This window comes from Penicillium verhagenii (assembly GCF_028828195.1).
Source record: "Penicillium verhagenii strain IBT 33310 chromosome Unknown utg000003l_segment0_segment0, whole genome shotgun sequence".
Taxonomy (NCBI): Eukaryota; Fungi; Ascomycota; class Eurotiomycetes; order Eurotiales; family Aspergillaceae; genus Penicillium; species Penicillium verhagenii.
In genome coordinates this window covers 2,763,561-2,782,624 of record NW_026643167.1, presented here as the reverse complement: position 1 = coordinate 2,782,624, position 19,064 = coordinate 2,763,561, and the positions used below count along the sequence as shown (strand labels likewise).

At 47.4% G+C, this 19,064-nt stretch overlaps 6 protein-coding genes across 6 annotated transcripts; 3 read left to right on the top strand and 3 right to left on the bottom strand.

The window, feature by feature from the left end:
• Positions 1 to 2,271: 2,271 nt before the first annotated feature.
• N7466_002422 (uncharacterized protein) lies at positions 2,272 to 3,461 on the bottom strand (the record flags this gene model as incomplete). Its single annotated transcript, XM_057161820.1, has 2 exons — positions 2,272 to 3,175; positions 3,304 to 3,461. 2 exons carry the CDS (start codon positions 3,459 to 3,461, stop codon positions 2,272 to 2,274), a joined length of 1,062 nt encoding a protein of 353 aa, XP_057025105.1.
• Positions 3,462 to 8,203: 4,742 nt separating this feature from the next.
• On the bottom strand, positions 8,204 to 8,953 carry N7466_002421 (GMF family protein; the record flags this gene model as incomplete). The annotated part of the gene is made up of 4 exons (XM_057161819.1): positions 8,204 to 8,395; positions 8,473 to 8,603; positions 8,749 to 8,848; positions 8,951 to 8,953. The coding sequence occupies 4 exons, from the start codon at positions 8,951 to 8,953 to the stop codon at positions 8,204 to 8,206; spliced, it is 426 nt and encodes a 141-aa protein (XP_057025104.1).
• A 265-nt stretch (positions 8,954 to 9,218) lies between these two features.
• Positions 9,219 to 10,399, top strand: N7466_002420 (flavin adenine dinucleotide pyrophosphatase; the record flags this gene model as incomplete). Its single annotated transcript, XM_057161818.1, has 3 exons — positions 9,219 to 9,398; positions 9,473 to 9,639; positions 9,766 to 10,399. 3 exons carry the CDS (start codon positions 9,219 to 9,221, stop codon positions 10,397 to 10,399), a joined length of 981 nt encoding a protein of 326 aa, XP_057025103.1.
• A 760-nt stretch (positions 10,400 to 11,159) lies between these two features.
• On the bottom strand, positions 11,160 to 12,215 carry N7466_002419 (Ras family protein; the record flags this gene model as incomplete). The annotated part of the gene is made up of 4 exons (XM_057161817.1): positions 11,160 to 11,398; positions 11,537 to 11,812; positions 11,893 to 12,007; positions 12,204 to 12,215. 4 exons carry the CDS (start codon positions 12,213 to 12,215, stop codon positions 11,160 to 11,162), a joined length of 642 nt encoding a protein of 213 aa, XP_057025102.1.
• A 3,696-nt stretch (positions 12,216 to 15,911) lies between these two features.
• N7466_002418 (putative 3-hydroxyacyl-CoA dehydrogenase) lies at positions 15,912 to 16,964 on the top strand (the record flags this gene model as incomplete). Its single annotated transcript, XM_057161816.1, has 3 exons — positions 15,912 to 16,023; positions 16,082 to 16,567; positions 16,654 to 16,964. The coding sequence occupies 3 exons, from the start codon at positions 15,912 to 15,914 to the stop codon at positions 16,962 to 16,964; spliced, it is 909 nt and encodes a 302-aa protein (XP_057025101.1).
• Positions 16,965 to 17,765: 801 nt separating this feature from the next.
• Positions 17,766 to 18,780, top strand: N7466_002417 (glycoside hydrolase family 43 protein; the record flags this gene model as incomplete). Its single annotated transcript, XM_057161815.1, has 2 exons — positions 17,766 to 18,050; positions 18,109 to 18,780. The coding sequence occupies 2 exons, from the start codon at positions 17,766 to 17,768 to the stop codon at positions 18,778 to 18,780; spliced, it is 957 nt and encodes a 318-aa protein (XP_057025100.1).
• Between the last annotated feature and the right edge of the window lie 284 nt (positions 18,781 to 19,064).

Here is a 19,064-nt window from a genome sequence, read left to right as displayed (position 1 = left end):
AGGGATTATTGACAGGGTACTTGTACAGTCGATGTTCAATCTTTCAATACGAACAAAAAGAGAAACGGTAATGATTTATGCATTCGTCCGTTTATGGAGTGCGCCTCGAAAATCCGGAATCGTGTTTTGGGATGGTACGTGTAACGTGGATCATGGCATGTCTAGCTTGATTCCAAGGTGAAAACAAAAAACAAAAATATTTAAATCTATACATGTTTTTTCAACGACAAAATGCCAAAGAGAGACATGCCCTCTCATGAGATTCTGGATTGGGTTAGCCGACCGTTAGGAATCGGATTCATCCAGGGCAACCCCTGTAGTACGGAGCACTCCCGTGTTAGATCCCGACAGTTTGGATCGGGCTTCCCCCTTGCTGATACCCTTGCAAGGAGAGGTTATTCTTATCTTAGGCAAACCCGACACGCCCAAAATGAAACAAAAGTTTAACCCACACATTGCTTGTCCAAAACGTACAGAGTAGACATACCCTTGACCCAGGGCCTTGGGTCCGGTGACCTGCAGGGGTTGACATTGACAGCGGGATAACCCTTGCACCTGCGATCATTGCCAGATTGACCATTTATCGGATACATGGGATGCGACAACTCGAACTTGCAGGGATAATCTTGGATTGGAATACAATGAAAAATATCAGGGTACAACGTGTCACTTCGCTTCAAAGTTCAAAACACGGGATATCTTGCATACCAAGCCTTGGAAATCGGTTACACCGTGCAGTTTGGCTCTGCGTTTTAATCTACTTTAATTTACTGTGTTTTGCTTCAGTCCCTTACACGGATACCATAATAGCCTATAGGCTGTAGGTATATACAAGGTAAAGCCGAGAGATTCTACGCGCCATTCTCAATTGGAACATGCGAAGGGCCAGAGCCCGACCTATACCTAAACAGGTAAGCATAGGTCTGGGCGTTGGGGGCGTTTGTCTTTGTCCTCGGAGCCGGGTTGGTCGTGTCCCGACAGAATGGACTATTCCTCCGAGCCAATGGAGCTCCACTGAGTCCGCCTTACTTTATTTGGTCTTTTTGAACATCCCTGTCAAGATACTTCGTGTCCCTCTTTTCAACTGGCGACGTATACAGATTAAAGAGGAGGTGGAGAAGAGGGAAACCAGCAAGCTGAACGAATTCTTTTTTTTTTTTTTGAATAGGCCAGTCTCATTTACAGAGCACTAATCAAGTCCACTTTTTAACAAACGGGTCGGTCCGTCCATTTCCCGACATTTTGATTCCGACGATAGAAGGCCACGTATTTATGGACCACTAAGTAGTATGCTTCTCACTTTGGAGCTCACATTTTATTTCGGCTGTGCGTTATTTTCCCTCTGTTGATCGCATGATATAGCCGACGGTAGACATGTGGTATGATACAATCTTGGAATGGTGAGTTAGATTCACTATCCAACCGTACTACTTGCATATCTCCCGTGATCTAACTTCATACTAGTTTTAGTCCACTTCGGCCGGGGAGGAAAGAGGGACTAATTGAAAATAGTCGCCAATAATAAGAATTATGAAAGGAGCTTGTGCACGGTTCAGCGTCTGGTGTAACTCCACAATGATGTCGATATGTAGGATTTCCGGTGAGAATTTAATTAAAGATGGCACAGGCGGGGAATCCATGTTCGGGCCAGATCAGGTCCGGACGCCGTTAAGACCCGCATTTATGTTCTGTTAGAACAGGAGGGACGGAGCACACTCTGTATTCCGTAGCTGCATGTTTAGTCTCCACAGGTCTCCATCGAAGTGGCTAGCTTCTTTTTTTCACTCTCAATTTTGTCCGCGGATTCTGGCGTAGTATTGGGAGTGTTGACCCGACACCCGAAACTCATAGTCCTTGTTTTTTTTGAGTGGGGGTTGGGACTCGGTGGATATCAGGGTTACTGGCTAGTTTGGGATTTGGAATCTTCGCCGTTCGTACACAAGTAATGGTTGTGGAAACATGTTCACTCTGATAAGCCAGGTGTTATATGAAACGGTGTAACTGGAACGTTATCAACCCAAATTGATACCCTGGGTGGAAAAAAATCTAGCCGAGCGAAAGAAAGACCATTCCATTGTTCGCAGAGGGTGGTGTATCCCATCGTATGTCTGCTATGATCGCAATAACGAAAAGCCAAAGCGGTCCGGAGACCGGAATAGACACGAAAACTGAAAGGAGAACAAGCTGAAAAACAAAAGATAGAAAAGCGCCGAGTGACGCCTCTGTACAAAGTTGCAAATCACTGTATGTTCAAAGCTGCTAATTTTTCTTCTACCCGCCGTAGAATTTCAGGGTCATGTTCCGGTTCTCGTTTAATTTTCTTCGGTCTAGTAAACCAGGTTGTGTTAGCCAGAAAATTATTTCTCCCCGGGGGTATACCGTAGAAGGGCTTAGAACATACGGAATTCTTATAGTCTCCTGGCACTTTGCCTGTCCACACTTGCCACAACTATTCGCGCCTTCGTTGTACGAAGTCGTACAAACATGACAAATATAATGAACCCGGCGCCGCGGCTTCCTATACGTCCGGTTGGGCTTCACTGTCGCCGGCTCCACATCCCCGGGATACCCATCGGGATACTTGTCCATATTAGGCGGGTCACGGGGGCACCTCTTGCAGCGAACATGACTGCAAGAAGCGCATTCCTTCGAGCCCGAGACGAAGGTCGTCTCGCAGGCATGGCATGTCCTGCGAACGCGCCGATGGACGGGCTTCTTGACGAGATCCTGGCCGCCCGAGCGCGAGGGCATGGTCAGCGGCGCGGCTGGGTTGCCCGTGTAGCGCAGATTCGGCGTATACGGGGCTCCGCCATAGAGGCGCGCGCGGATGTCGGGGATGTTGGCTTTGGAAATGGAGGGGTACTCGTTGGGATCCTTCTCGAGGGCTGCGGGGGTGCGAGGACATTTCTTGCAGCGGGGGTGTTGGCAGTTGACGCAGACTTTGTCGGGGCCGAAGGTGGTTTCGCAGCGGTGGCAGGTGCGGCGCACTCGCATGCGGACGGTCTTGGTGACTCGGGTGAGCTGCAGGTCGGTTGGTGATTTCCATTCTCCGGGGTCGAGGGAAAGGCCGTATTTGGTGAAGAGGGCGCGGGCCTTTTCTTGCTGTAAGACACCGTAGTCGGTGAGTAGGGTGGGCTCAGCGATGACGGGCTGACGGACTGGATTGGCGGATACACTGTGAGAAAGAAATTATTGTTAGTCATGTTTGTTATACAGCTGTGTACAATCTCTCTTCTTCTTTCCACTGTTTAAGAGAGAGGAATTGAGGGGATTATTGTACGTCACCGGGAGTATAGATCGTACGTTGGTACAGATGAAGCAGGCACGTCCGGGGTCGCTAGTAATGACTGGCGTTTGGAACTGGAGCGCGGCCGCAACGCAATCTTCATGCGCTTAAGGTATTTAGACAGGCCTTCGGGCTTGTCACCCTCTGGGCGACCAGGGTTGTCTTGCGGAGACATAATAGGAATATAGGGTAGGCCTTGATGCGATTTAAAGTGGCGTAAAAATGCAATGACGAATGGGTCGCAGATCGATATCACTTGTGACGGGTGCCCATTCCATATATAGTATTCAATCACCCAAAAAAAAGTTGAGTCGTGAAGGTCAAGGGTGAATCATAGGCACGGGTTTAGGGTTGGCGGGAATCAACCAAAAAAAAAAGACCCGTTGTATTTTTTTCTTCTCTCTTCAACGGAAATGACGCCAAGTGTAGACGAATTCGCAGATGGGAGAAGGGGTATATAAGAAAGTGTCAAAAACCTTCAATCAGCTGAACTCAATAAAATTACGGTAATGTATGAAGTGGAGGCAAAAGCTTGGGGCACATGGGGCCTTTCCAGAGTGCTGGGTCGGTGGTATGTTTCGGTTTCCAAGGTTCTCCATAAAATCCAGAAACAGCTTAGGAAAATGATTCCTTTTTTTTATTTATTTTTAATTTTTAATTCTTAATTTTGATTTTTTTTGATTTTTTTTTCTCTTTTGACCCGACAATACTTACGTTTACTTAGGTTTACTCAAGTACTTATGTTACTTGTGGCGCCAAAGTATATCTGACGTGATTATTCATCGAATAAACACTGAGTAACTACTCTGTACTCTGAAGTAGACTCTGATTCTTCTCTACATCCTCAAGTGGATACATTTAGTCTTTCCCCTCCACTTTTCCTGAACTTACCCCGAGCACTTGTAAAAGGAAAACAAAGGAAAACAACTCAAATCAAATCCGTCAAAATACGCGGCTTGACCGACTCTGTACACAAGACCCGCGTTGCAGACTGGACACTTGGACCTCACTGCAGGCTGTCCCAATCCCCTGGGTCCGTACTTTTTATTTCCTTTTTATTTCCTTTTTCTTTTTCTTCCCAAAACAGTCAATCCCGATGGACGGGGATTTAAAAAATCCAGTGTCGTCATTGGCGCTTTTGTGAAGATTCTGCCAGCGCTTCACGATACACGGCAAGTTGCAGAAACGAGCACCCTTTCTCCCTTCCCCTGTCATATCCATCCCACCGATGGCGTGAAGTGGACACTCAAGCGAACCAAACGGATATACCCGTGTCCTTTTTCGGCCACGTTACCTGAAGGAGCTAAATTTGCTCCACGAGCGGGGAACAAAGGCAACGGGAGAGGATGCCGTATCTCCTGAACTTGAACTTGAAGTAACTGATGATCAAGAGAGAGAGAGAGACGTCTGATCTCAAAATTTGTGGATTTGCCGGTGGCCTAGGGGGTCAATCGCCCGGATGGCACGGAGATCCCATAATTCCTTTTTTCCCTTTCCTGCCCCTAAGAGCGGGATGTACTAGTTTCGCCAAGGTTCTTCACAACAGGTACGTGCAGCTTCCTTGTACGAACGTTCACGATGGCAGTAAGACTGTGTACATTTGCATATGATTCCTGACTTTGCCTCTCGGAATACGTACATAACCTATGATGAAATCCTCATGAAACAGGCAAAGTTTGTGGCCGCAAACTGTAACTAGTTGTCGGTCTCGACCAACTCGACGGGCCTTTTTTTCATTTGTCGGCCAGTGACTCCGTTGTAGAGAGGCGGAGTCTTAAGCCAGCGCCTCCAGAATAACGCGCGCACTTTGGCATCGCCCAGCGCGACCAAAGACAAAACAGTCCTGACGATTACCACTAGTTTCTCTTTTTTTCCCTCTAAAAAAGCCAACCCCCCTCCTTAGAAAAAAACGCCCATGCATGATGCATAAGACGGGAATAGAATCAGGCTAGAAACAAAAACAAGAAAGCCACCACGAACCACCCTTGTTCCACCGATTACCCATATTCGAGCCAAGGACGGAGAAATCTAAAATTATAGTGGGCTCCGACCGAGTATGACAGTTTATAGTCCCCGACTAATGCCAATCATTTCCCCATGATGAAACGTACACAGCTTCGTACTCGCTAACTAATTTGAAAGCTAGAACTCTCTTTTTTTCTCTTTCACAAAATGAAATCTAACTTTGGACTCCGGCGACCGGACCTAGGCCAAGTGGCTATCACTACTGCAGACTAAGAACGCGCTGTCCTCCTGAGGCAGCCGATCCTTCCATAATGGAATCGTCCATCCCAACGGTCCCACTATGTGCCATGAACCCTCTCCAGTGACGTTCCCGCTGAATTTCGACCAGGGCTCGATACCGACCATGCATGTGTACTGGGTGTACTGGGTGTTTTTTTCTCCTGAATGCAGCGAGGTGGACTCGTCACAGGGAAAATAAAGCGAATTCGGGAATACATAGAATAATAGAATAAAATAAGAAAACAGCGGGTGGCGGCCTCGACAACCTTGGAAGCACAAAACGTGGAATTTCTCTAAAAGCTTTAAAACTCACGTTGCGCAATATAAAAAAAAAGGCAAAATACATTCAAGGTATGTAATCAGTATGCAACAGATATGATAAAAATCGATATCATTAAATTGCAAAACGGAGTCCGAGGTAATCAAGTCAATAAAAACACACCGCCAACTTGGGTCAAGATCATTTTCCATGGCAGGACAGTTCGTGTAAGCTGGGGCCTGTGCCTTTTCATTTCCCAGAGCCCCGGGACAAGTGGATTCAATGTTACAAAAGGGAAAAAGAGAGAGAAAAAGCATAAAAAAATACAAATACTGAATTTTTACCACTAAAAACACCAAGAAAACCCCTTGAATCATGTTCTAACCACAAGGATCTCTTGACGATCGCCGGGTCGTACTAGTGGGGAATTGACGAGATCCACAAGTGGAACTGGTGGAACAGTTCATAACACGGTACCGAGGACCATGTATTTTTACCAAACTCTCGGGATCTTGCCAAATATGGAGAAGTAACTGTACAGCTACGTATTCCTGGAATTTTCTCCAAATTGCCAAGTACAGCGCTAAATGTGTGTTGAAAGGCAATTCCAGGAATTTATTCTGCCTTTGAGGTGCTTATTAGTAAATGCTTTTTTCCCTTCTTTTCCTTTTTTGGGAACGTAACTGGCAACTCGTTGAAAATGGTGACCAGTTGACGCTCTTTCTTCGGACTAGTAGTTTGGACAGTGCTACATATGTGTACTATGCTAGAGCACATAGTACTGGTAGATACCAAGACCTTAGTATCTTATCTCCTCGTACTCCCTACAACTTGAAGCTACCAATTGGTCGGCAGTACTTCAACATTCCACTAACCCAGCTGGACTTACCGCTGCATTCCATCAATCTATTAAGGCGCCTAAGCAGTGCGTGTCGTCTGCAAGCCATCTGTGCTTGTTTCGCAATATCAAAAAGAGAGGACAAGAGAGTCTCCAAGCCACCGACTCACACATGGAATACACTCATTCGCCACTTCCCACATCCGGTTTCTGGTGATTGGCATCTCTCGCTACCACCCCCTCGGTGTAGATGATTTCCAGACAAAGCACGCATTCCTCATAGGATAAACACCCTCAGACCTCTACCTCTTCTAAATTTCAAATACTATCTGCGGCATACATAGTGGATTCAGCCTACCCTCCACATGCATGTTGAATCTTTTCAATGAATCACCATTTGAACATTCAAGTTCGGAACATATCCGAATATAACATTGCACATGCAAGACAGTACTGTAACGTAACCATAACCAGACGCGGGCAAGGGATCCTAGCCCTCCTGCCCCCAATCACCCCCGGCGAACTCCGTACCTGCTAAGTACCTACGGTATCTTCTGACCAAGACTGCCAGAGTGCATGTGTCGGGCTACTTGGCAAGATCAGAGTTTGAACAATGAGGGGGCCACGGGCGATCAGAGCTCATCACGCGAACCAATCACTTCCCTTCTCACGAACCGGGCCGGCCGAAGACTTGGAGAGTTATTGGACCAAGATTATCTGATTGGATCTGTGCTCACCCGGGTCCTACCACCAGGAGATTATATCCGGGGCGCGGGCAAGGGACCATAGCGGTCGATCAATGCGATCGTCACGCTGCACTGAGATCGTCTGGACACCAGGTCCTCGGTATTTGGGGGCCTTGAACTATAGTTCGCTATTCCAAGATTGCTGAGATGAACACCTGTGAGACTCTTACTGGGTTTACGGGGTTTGACTGGTTACACTGGATTTGCCTGGTTGAGGCTGAGCTGAGTGACGCGAATGTACCCAGGTGCCCAGGTGTGTGCTGGAACTGGATTCCTTGGAAGTCCCCAATCAAAGCCCACGCCAGCGCGGTATACAGGTGTATTCAAGCTGGAATGAACCTTCAGCTTGGGGTTGGAGTAAGGGAAGTAAGCCACTTCAAATGTTTAAATTCTAGATGACACTATGTCAAAACCACTAGCTCGCTTGAAGAATCAAGATTTGGAAATTGGGCCGATCCCTCGAGCGGGTGAACAGTTTAATAGTTTTGAACTTGGGCGGGTGCCGTTGCAAATCATTGTGATAGATCGAATAATTCGAGCGAATAGTAGCCGCGGCCTTTCACGCCTTTCCTGAAAGGGTTGTTGCTCGTATATGTAGTATCGATGTTTCCGCGGGGCCACATGTCTGCACCGGCGGAGTATTTTGAATTTCCCCAACCGACTCAACAACATTGCTGTGTACTGGACACGATCCAAACCGAACGCCTGATCTATACTAATACATACTCCATACAACCTGGCGTATATGCATGCCTTGATTTGACGCGGTTCCCATCGCATAGAGTATGTAACCGCTGCCCAGCAGATATATTGACAATCATATCCATAGTTTACTCAGGGCCAGCCAGCTTCTCCGCAATGGAAACAATATCTTCGTCGCTTTCCACCTCCAACACTCGGTTTACCTCGGCGGCGGTTCGCATCAGCTCCACAGCACCGGCGTACATCATGCGCTGTGAGGGATTGCAGTTCTCTGGCAGCCAGTAGAGGAGCACATAGGGGACCGAAAGGCGGCCGGACTTCTATTGGATCCTTCATATTAGCACGTCTGTCTTTGTTGTGGGGATGTGGAGATGCGGGTAATCGGGGACTCCCTTACCATTGTGAGTGGGTGGCTGAGGAGAATAAAGCGCGGTGATGATTCGGGCAGGTCGTCGGCCAGATCCTCCATCTTCGAGTAGACTTCGCCGTCCTGGGGACGAATCTCTTGGCTCTTCGCATCGATGATATCTAGCGGGGGGAATCCGTTAGTTGTGTATTCAGAGTGTCGCTGCTATTTGGACAGTGAATTCCAATCCATTTTCAGATGCAACAAATGCCTCGACTTCAACGATGAAAGCTACTAGTGGACAGGGGGGTCTTTGGCGGGGCGTACAGATGATGGCTTGCGCATCCTTGGCTCGCGATGTGCCGAGACGGAACTTGCGCAGCTTCTCCTTGGTCTCCGGAGAGAAAGAATACAGCCGGGAGTCAGACTGGTTATAGTAGTTAGCATTCCCTATTCGTCTTGAAAAAACATTGGGGTTCCCTTGCTGTTCCTCCACTCCTTCTCCTGAACTGGATGTAGCGCGACTTACCATCTTGATATGAAATTCCGAGGACACGCTTTAATACCGTATAAAGTTCAAGCTGGTTGTGACTTGGTTTGATCCAACCCCAGTCTTATATTGAATGTTCGAGAGTTGGGAGGATGACGCACGCGGGAGAGGCTCGTCGTGATCAAAATGCGGGCGGAGACAATTCAATTCCCCTCCCCCACTTCCGTCCTTTCGGAACTCCAAACGCTCTCTCCACATTGTCTCTTTGTGCCCAACCCACTTAGTTATATCACCCCCCTCTGACTTCATGCTCAATCGTCTCAATCTACTTACGCGCCATTTCGCTCGCCCATTTTATACTCGTCCATCCGCCCCAACTCTCTCATCTCCATTGGCAGGTCCGTTCGCGATGACATCAGCCGCGCACGCGAAGCCCATTCACACGGCTGCATGCCTGATTATCGGCGATGAGGTTCTTGGTGGAAAGGTAACATTTTTATCTATCTTATCCTCCTCGCCCAGAGATGTAAAGCACGAACTAACTGTTCTCCAACCCCGCAGACCATCGACACCAACTCCCCCTTCCTAGCCAAGTTCTGCTTCTCGCTCGGCATCCAGCTGAAGCGTGTAGAGGTCATCCCCGACGATGAGGAGGACATCATGGAAGCGGTTCACCGCATGAGCTCCCGCTACGATTTCGTCGTCACCAGCGGCGGCATTGGACCAACGTCTGTACCCCCGCAACCCCCCAACCCAAATACCCGCGCAGCGGAATCTGGTCTTTCTTCTATTTTACAAAAAGGAATGCAATACACAGAAAACCACCCCCGCTAACACGAGTCCATACCACACAGACACGACGATATCACCTACTCATCAATCGCCAAAGCATTCAACCTAAAGCTGCAACTCCACGAACCGGCCTTCGAGCGCATGAAGCGCCTCTCCAAGCCCCACCCCATGCAACCAAACTTCGACTGGGAAACGCCGTCCCCAGGCCTGAACGCGAAACTGCGCATGGTCGAGCTCCCCTTCGACCCCAAGATCCCCGCTGAGCAGCAGGCCGTCTTCGTCGCAGATGACATGTGGGTTCCCGTCGCCGTTGTCAATGGCAACGTGCACATCCTCCCTGGTGTGCCGCGGCTGTTTGAGCGGTTACTGCAGAACCTGAAGCCGTCGCTTATTCCGAGATTGTCGGATCCGGAGGGTAAGGGGACTCATCGGGTTATGATTAGTACGCCGCTGCCGGAGAGCGCGGTTGCGCCGTACCTGACTGAGCTTGCGGCGAAGGTGGAGTCTCGCGGCGTGAAGGTTGGAAGTTATCCGCGCTGGGGTAAGAAGCGGAATACCGTTACCCTTGTTGGGGCGGATAAGGAGTTCTTGGAGTCGCTTATCCGGGAGGTTGAGGAGGGCGTGCAGGGAAAGCTGGTGTCGAAGGAGGATGAGCTGGATGTTCCTACTGACGAGGATAAAGTTTACAGCCAGTAGAGTCTATATTGATAGATGGGAGGTCGTGTATTATAACAGTGGTTTCTGGTCCAACTAGATGCGATGCTGCATTTCGATCTCAGGCTTTGAACTAGAGGCACATATCAATTCTTTCAATGAGTACAATGCATTCTATACACTTTACTCTCTCTCTCTCTCTCTCTCTCTTTCTGAATAGTAGGTACCGGACTTCACAATGTGCCCTAGTTGACTTAACATTACGGAGCCCAGGTTTCTCGGGCAATATAAGATTTTGAACGCGCCATGATAGTATAGCACCCTTCCCTGCATCGTGGAAGAACTGATATTGACAGCCGCGTCGCCTCGCATCCTGAGACGAAGGTTGATAGACACAAAAAAGAGATGATGATCAGGACATAAAAAAAAAGTTAACAACAATTAAAAAACAAAGCGGAAACAAAAGGGGAATCAAAATTCATGAGACGATGGCGTCAAGGGTCAGTCATGCAAGTTTCGAGCCCCGTCCAATCGAAGAACCCAGATCCGCACAACTGATTTTTCTTTTCCGCATTCCAGCTCCTCCCTTCCCCTATACTGGGAAGCATTATAAGCCTCTCTCCAGATTTCCATCCCATAATTACCCATTCGTATGAGTGGTGTGTGTATTCGTGTGTTTCCCGACTGGTGCGTCCTCTGGATTGGGGTCGGTTGTTTTTTGGTATTTTGTGGTTCGTGTTGTTTGAGACAAGGGTTCGCGAGTGATAAAACGGGGGAGAGAGGAAGATTAAAGAGGGCCGCTTTACATGATGACACACTTGGAGCAGCAGCCGGCGCTCTCACCAGGCTCACTGACATCCATCTTGCCCTCTGGCTGGCGGGCACCGAATGCACCCGAACCGGAGGGGTAGGAAGACATCTCCTTGTTGTAACGGCGGATCTCACGGACGAGGTCGTAGAAAGCGTTCTCGACGTTGATGCGGGACTTGGCGGAGGTCTCGATGAACTTGCAGCCGAACTGTCGGGCCAGTGCTTCACCCTCTGTAACAAGAAAAAAAAAAGATACAGGTTAGTTGGATGATTCTAGAACTGAGTCCGTTCGCGGTAGAATATTTCGCGTCGAGTGCAATATTGATTCTAGATAGGATTTTGGGATGCATGCTGGGGAGAGAATGTTACCTTGCTCGGAGACTGCGCGCTCCTTCTCCAAATCACACTTGTTGGCGACGACAATGATGGGGAAGTAGTCCTTGTCCTTGACGCGGAGGATTTGCTGTTGGAAGGTCATGATCTCTTCGAAGGATTGGCGCGATGTTATCGAGTAGATGAGCAGGAAGCCCTCGCCGGTGCGCATGTACTGTTCCCGCATTGCCGAGTACTCCTCCTGGCCTGCTGTGTCCAGGACATCCAACAAAGCGACCTCATCATCGATCACACATTGCTTGCGGTAAGAATCTATAGGAGGAAAAGGGAAAAAAGCGATGAGTGGGTTTGAATTTCGCGTTGTGATGCCGGTGCACAGTGGTAAAGCTCACCTTCAATTGTTGGATCATATTCATCCACGAAGTGGCTCTGGATGAGCTGGATGGTCAAGCAAGACTTTCCGACGCCACCACCGCCGACGACTACCAGCTTGTATTCTCGTAGGAACTGTAGAGCGGAATCGCAAGGTCAGCCATTGGGAACGGAGGGGAAGAAAGTTGAGTCGGTGGAGGGAAGGAAGTTCCCCAGTTGGATTCTCGGAATCGAATCGCGGAAGTCGACAGATCCGGGTGGAGGGTGTAGGTGGGAGGAAATAAGACGGGTGGGATTATTTGCGACGAGAGGATAAGGAGTTGAAGCTCACCTTGGAAGCCATTCTGGAGAGATCTATGTGTGTAAAACCCGGAAGAAAGGGGGTGTTTTGGGGAAACAGGAAAGAAGGTCGAAATGCGCAGGGGAAGGAGCCACGGGAGATTGGCAAGGAAAAAAGGGCCAAAGGGTTCGCGGGCGATCTTGCCGAGTTGACCAAGTAGGGAGATTCTAAGGGTGATGGAATCAGGAGGTTCGTCCAGTGGAAAAGAGGAAATGGGGAACCGCTTGAGCTTCTTTTTGTTCCCGGCAACGGTGGATCCCCCTTTTTCAAGGGAATTGTCCCCGATATAAGATTTATTTTTTGGGATTAATTGGAGGTGCGAAAATAACAATAATGCTGGTTAGTTAATACTAATAATAAAAATGCATCAATAGAACCCGGATTATATTTTCCAATCTTTGCATAAATTATCTATAATTTCCATTCCAAAGAGAGAGAAAAAACGAGAGAGAAAAATTAAAAAATCAAAAACTACCAGTTGATACGGGAGATTTAGGGAAATTGGGAGATTCCTTTATGATTGGATCTAAATGAACCTTCTCTGAGTATTTCCAGTTGCATTTTGACATTAACGTTGTACTTTCCCCCTATACACCAAATACACCAAAATCTCCCCTAATTTTCTCTGCATTATCTTCTTTTTCCCCCTATCTGATTCGCCTAAGCCCAGAACCCCAAGAGCTCGCCTTTTGCGCCTTTTCCCACCTTTCCTACTTTGGTGCTAATATATTGCAACCTCTGGTACACTACTGGGCACCACGGCTTGATTGGCTCAACCTTTTCACACGCCCCGTTAGGAACGGGTCTTTAATATCACCCATATTACCCTCTCCCAAGAACTCGTAAAAGCACGCGAATGTAAACATTCAATGTATGGGGAAATTTGATTGACCGCTAACATTTGAATAATGAGCAGTTGAAAAAAAAAAAAAAAAAAAAAAAAAAAAGATGTGCCTGACTACAGTATAACAAACCAGACTAAGTGGGGAACTTCGGGATATGCTGGGTCTAGGTCATTTGCCTAGCAAATTGGTGGATGCCGTCGAGTCAGGCACTCAAATCCCATTCAGGCCGGAGGATAATCGAATTGTCATTCCTTTTTTTTTTCAGACGCGTTTTCCATACAGAATCTTAGATATTGGATTGACAGATTCTAGAATGGTCCAAGGCGGAAAGAAAAAATCCAGATAGATGCCCTAAAGCTGCATGGCAGCTTGGTGGGCCAATCTCCATCTATAGGAACTTTCAATGTTTGAGTGGGGGCTTTTTCTGTCAAACCTGATCAATTGCTGAAATCTTCAACATTTGAGCGATCTAATCTCGCCATATTCCAATGTTTGGCGAACAAAAGCCCAAATGATTGTTTATTAGGATGTGAGTATACCCGACAACGCATATCGAAATAGATACCGGACATTTTGAATTTATGCCAACTGGCACAGAAGAGAAAATATTCAAATGCTGATGTATTACTAATGCATGAATAGAGCTCAGAGTCAGTACTACTACTAGTACATAGCACTACATCGTACACCACACAACCTACATATGCGTTCTTGTCCATTGTCACTGCTAAGAATAATCTATATGGCAAAAACCAAATTAAATGCTAAGTTTTTTATGTAGCCAATTCAGCACTTCGAATGTTAACACCAACATCCGAAGGCTTTGAATTTCATTATGATAGATTGCGACATCCGAATACCCGCCACTTATACCATGGATCTGGAAACTAGAGGAAGCCTACATCATGCAATTGACTGTCGGACCATGTCGTTTGCAATCTTTGACGCAGGTGTGGAAACCCCAAAGGAAACATTTGAACACATCACAAAACCCAAAGGAAACCTTGAAATGATGTAAGGGCGTCTTTTCAAAATGCTGTCGGGCATCCAAGCGCCCGAGAGACACCGCATTTTCCATTTGAATCTTCTGGAATCGAGGTTATCAACAAATATGGCTTCTGCACCGGAAAAGCCTGCAGGATAACTGTCCCGCCTTGCATATCGATTGCATCATCCCGCACCGAGGATCGACCCAAAGAACCAAAACACTCGAATTCACCTGTTTCCGAGTCGTGGAACCGCAACCCTTCATACGGGATACATCCATATGCGTACTAATATAGTGATATAAAAGGTACCCAGAGAATCGAGCTTGCCATCACATTGGAGTTTTGCAATGTGGGTTGTATGTACGCACCCGCCGATCGCCCGATCACGCCGCCAAGGACATATGCGAGAAAGCTGTGGACCGGAAAAATAATCATGATGCATGGTCACTTTTTTTTTGGGGTTTTTGCTTATCGAGTCTGCCTTGGTCCTTGTTACACTGTGATACGAAGATTCTGGATCGGAACATCGTCTTCGTCTTCACAGCCCTAAGAAGGCGGGTTAATACGACGAGTCGCACGGGGGGGGGGGATCTTTCCCGCATTTTGCATTTGTCTGAGTAAGTCGTTTTTGGTATGAGATCCGATCCAATGATAAGTAAAGCTTGGAATCTGGAATCTTTTGGAATGTTTTTTTTTTCTTTTCTTTTTTTCTTTACCATGATGATCCACCTGGGCATTCACGCCATATTCTGAGGGGAACGTGCCCCTGGATTTCCACGGTCCTGCCAAAGTCAATGGATTTTATGGAAATTGCCAGAGAATATTAACATTGGAATATAAATAACAATTTACTATAGTGGAGGGAACCTGGGAATTGCCCGACAATATTCAATGTTCACCTGGGCATTCGCTAGGTATACTGGAATTGGAAGCACTTGAGAACATTCAATGTTAGAACTTCGAAAGCCTTCGAAAGCTCACATAGAACCTGGCTGCATTAGTATGCAATAATAAACATTATTTTGTCACGGCTACGCACATGAGAACACCACGGGAATCTGATTTGATTGATCATTTCCTACAATGTACTTTGTTACACAAAAGTGTGCACGGTCGGTGATGGATATCAGTCTCATGCATGTCGCAGAATCTGGCGGCTCGGCTTCCCCGGGACCTCGGGAGAGGAGTATCCTGTTAAGGAGAATAGAACCCCCAACTCTCGCTACATCTCGCTACATCTCAAGTGCTCGGTTCCAGTTAAGGTTCCGTATGTGATTACCCAGAGTGTCCTTGTGCATATTCAAGGTCAGTGACATTGTGATTGACCCCAGTTTTGAGAGGTACGCATAAAATTATCCGAGTCATGCATTTGATGAGGTGAACCGAAAGCTTGAATCTTGATTACCTAGTTCGTTGCCTTCATCTACTGGAAGCCACGCTGTCACAGCTGCATTCGGGAGAAGCATTCCATGGCCAGTAGGAAATCAAGTCCTCGAATTGCTCTGCAAGGGGCTTTCTGCAAGCTACCTGAGTGACAGGTGGGGGAAATGAAGGTCCGACCGTTGTAGATGTCTTGAGTGGGTAGCCCCGCCATAAGCTCCGAGATCTTGAGTGATGCACCACAATCACTAGAGGTATTCAGTCGAGCCCTTTCAAGGTAAACATATCGAATCACACCACTTACACCTTCTCAAGCCGAAGTTCTGAAGGTCCAGTTTAAAATATGGGGGACAGTGTGGGGTCTTGAAGCTATGGAGAGGGGGATTTCCGGGGTTCTTGTTAAAAGGAGACAATTCAACAGAGAATGTTGAGGCTTTTGGATACTCTTTTCAACTTGGATTTCACAAAAACCTTCATCTCCCAATATGACTCATCTTCAATTCAACCCATCCTTGCTAGAAACCCTAGCCGACAAAGTCGTCATTCTGACTGGCGGTGCAACCGGAATTGGTCGCTCAGCGGTTCAACAATTCTGCAGTAAGCTATCACAAGGAACAGTGCCCACTAATATGTACTGCCACTCACTGAAGTATAGGCAATGGCGCAAAAGTAGTATTTGGCGATGTGGTCGAAGGCCCATCTCGAGAACTAGAAACCGAAATCGGCTCAAACGTCCAATTTGTCAAGTGTGACTCGTCGAGTTATTCCGACCAACTCAATCTATTCAAGACTGCATACGAAAAATACGGTCGAATCGATATCGTTGTCGCCAATGCCGGAATCTCCATTCACCAAGATGTGTTTAGTCCCGATGCCGATATCGAACAAGAACCCTCCATGGCCGAGATAGATATCAACCTGAAGGGACCTCTTTTCACCACTCGTATTGGAATGCATTATCTCCGAAGATGCGGTGGTGGTGACATTGTGATGGTGAGCAGTATTGCTGGCTTCAAGGAAGGCGAGGGGCTGGTCCCCTATACCGCGAGCAAGCATGGCGTCCTGGGGATTATGCGGGGAATCCATCTGACCGGCACGCGGGAGAATATCCGAGTCAACGTGATATGTCCCTGGATGACAAGTATGGCGCTTCTTTCATTCCATTTAGATCGGCTTCCATTTTTGGGGGGGGTTTTTAATGTAAATACTGGGCTAACATTTATCAAGAAACACGCATGGTACTTGCAATCGAACAAGGATGGTATGACCGGGGTTTGCCTACAAATGAGCCTGCAGATGTTGCCAGGTCGATTGTGCTTTGCGCGACTGCGAACCGGGGGTCAGATGAGGTCACACACGGTGGGGCTCGTCTTCCCTTTGCGGGGAAGATTGTTTTTGTGGCTGGTGGAGAAAGCTATGAGATTGAAGATAGGATTCAGGATTTGGAGCCACAGTGGCTTGGCGAGGAAAACAGCAAGGTGCTTTTCAAGGGTCAGGAATACCTTGCTAATCATAGCTGGGATGAGAACAAGATGTGATTAGCAAATGCCTGTGGTATCCAATGGTGCGGAGTTTCCATATAGTAGATAAAGCTTCTGCCTTTCTTACTTTCTTTTTCATCTTCATAATTTTCATGGCAAGAGTATTTGCTACTTCTCAATGTTACTCTCGCACAGCCCCTTTTTCTCTTAAATGCCATACTGCGCTACTGGCAATTATTTTGATCACGCCTTCGAAGTTCGAAGTCACTGTAGCCTCACTAGCTCCAATCGGCATTTCGATAAACGTCTTCGATAGCAGATTCTTGAATCTGTAGAACCTTTCTCCTAGTTCCCCAGGTAATGATTGGTTAATTGCCCGTCTTCATGCAGCAGCTCGGAGCTCAGCCTTTCCGAAGTAGGTGCGTGCGAGGATTCTCGGCAGTCCCAGGACAAGTAACACCTCTGCCTCCCAAGGTAATAAAAACCTGAAGAACGGCTTTGAAGGAAATAGTCTTCATGTACCGCGGCTTCCCATATTTCGGGAATGTAACATTAGAAGCCATTTGCCTATCTTAGGCTTAGCGGCAGCGACGATCCATGCGGGGACAACAAGACTGAAGACAATTCTACACTTCCAAATGGTTTTCAGCGGGTGAATTTACAATAACAAGTATAATGACATTGGAAAGCGACAGATGTATATGATTTGACTGCTATGGATGGTCACCAATATGAGTATGGATCTGCAGAGTCGACATTGCTACATAAGACAAATACAAATCCCTTGAATCAAGTCACGGGCATACCTTCTAAGTGGCTTTGTGTTGATCTTACCTCGAGTGCTAGTACCTTTGCAATATGAGTTTCGCCGTCTTCCTCACTGTGACTTCAACGTTTTTTGGACTAGCGCTCTCTGAGTCCACGCGCGCAATAGATTCTGATTTTGCGGACCCATGTGTGATCCAAACAAATGACGGCTACTATGCATTTGCTACGAGTGGGAACGGCGTAAACGTCCAAGTTGCATCATCTGCTGATTTCTCAACTTGGGATCTTCTATCTGGCACCGACGCCTTGCCCGGCCCTTTTCCATCATGGGTCGCATCATCTCCCGCTATCTGGGCACCGGACGTGAATCAAAGGGTAAGTCAAAAACACCCAACTTCAACCAAGAGTCCAAGACAAAGCTTACTCGTGCCAGGATGACGGGACCTTTGTGATGTATTTTTCCGCTGCAACAAGCGAGGACTCGACCAAACACTGTGTCGGCGCAGCCACATCCACCACCATTACTGGGCCGTATACTCCAGAAGATAGTGCGTTGGCTTGTCCCCTGGGCCAGGGTGGCGCGATCGATGCAGACGGATACATGGATGCTGGGACCTATTACGTCGTTTACAAGATCGATGGAAACAGTCTTGATGGCGATGGGACTACTCATGCTACTCCCATCATGCTGCAAGCCCTGAACTCAGATGCCGTCACTCCGAATGGGGATCCCATCCAGCTTCTTGATCGAGATGATGCCGATGGGCCATTGATTGAGGCTCCGAGTTTGGCAAATGTGGACGGAACCTATTATCTTACGTTTTCTTCTAATATGTATGATACGACCGCTTATGACGTTAGCTATGCCACGGCTTCGGCGCTCGGTGGGCCTTACACTAAGGCCCAGGCACCCAATGCCCCTTTGCTTGTATCTGGGGACCCCAGTAATGTGGGGAATTTGGCAGGACCTGGTGGGGCCGACTTCAATGCGGATGGTTCGAAAGTTGTATTTCATGCATTTGAGAATGGCCAGAACATTGACAATGGCCGGGCGATGTATGTTGCAGATATTGGTGTCTCTGGTGGTGTGATCACTATCCAGTAGAGGGATAGTTGATGATTCTCAACGGATATATATGAACAGCCGCAAACCATCAATGCAAATGAAAACCGATATCTAATCCTCGAAGCTGAAGATAAAAACCAACATTTGAATGTTTAATCTTCCAGAAAGAAATTGCATTTTACTGTTGACAACTTTGGAATCAGTCAACGGGGTCAAAATTCAAATAACTGAGATCAATACCAATTAATATCTCAGGCACCAAGGCACCGTTCCGCGCACATCAGTTATCGATCAACGTTCCCGAGATCTTCTGCCTTCACCTT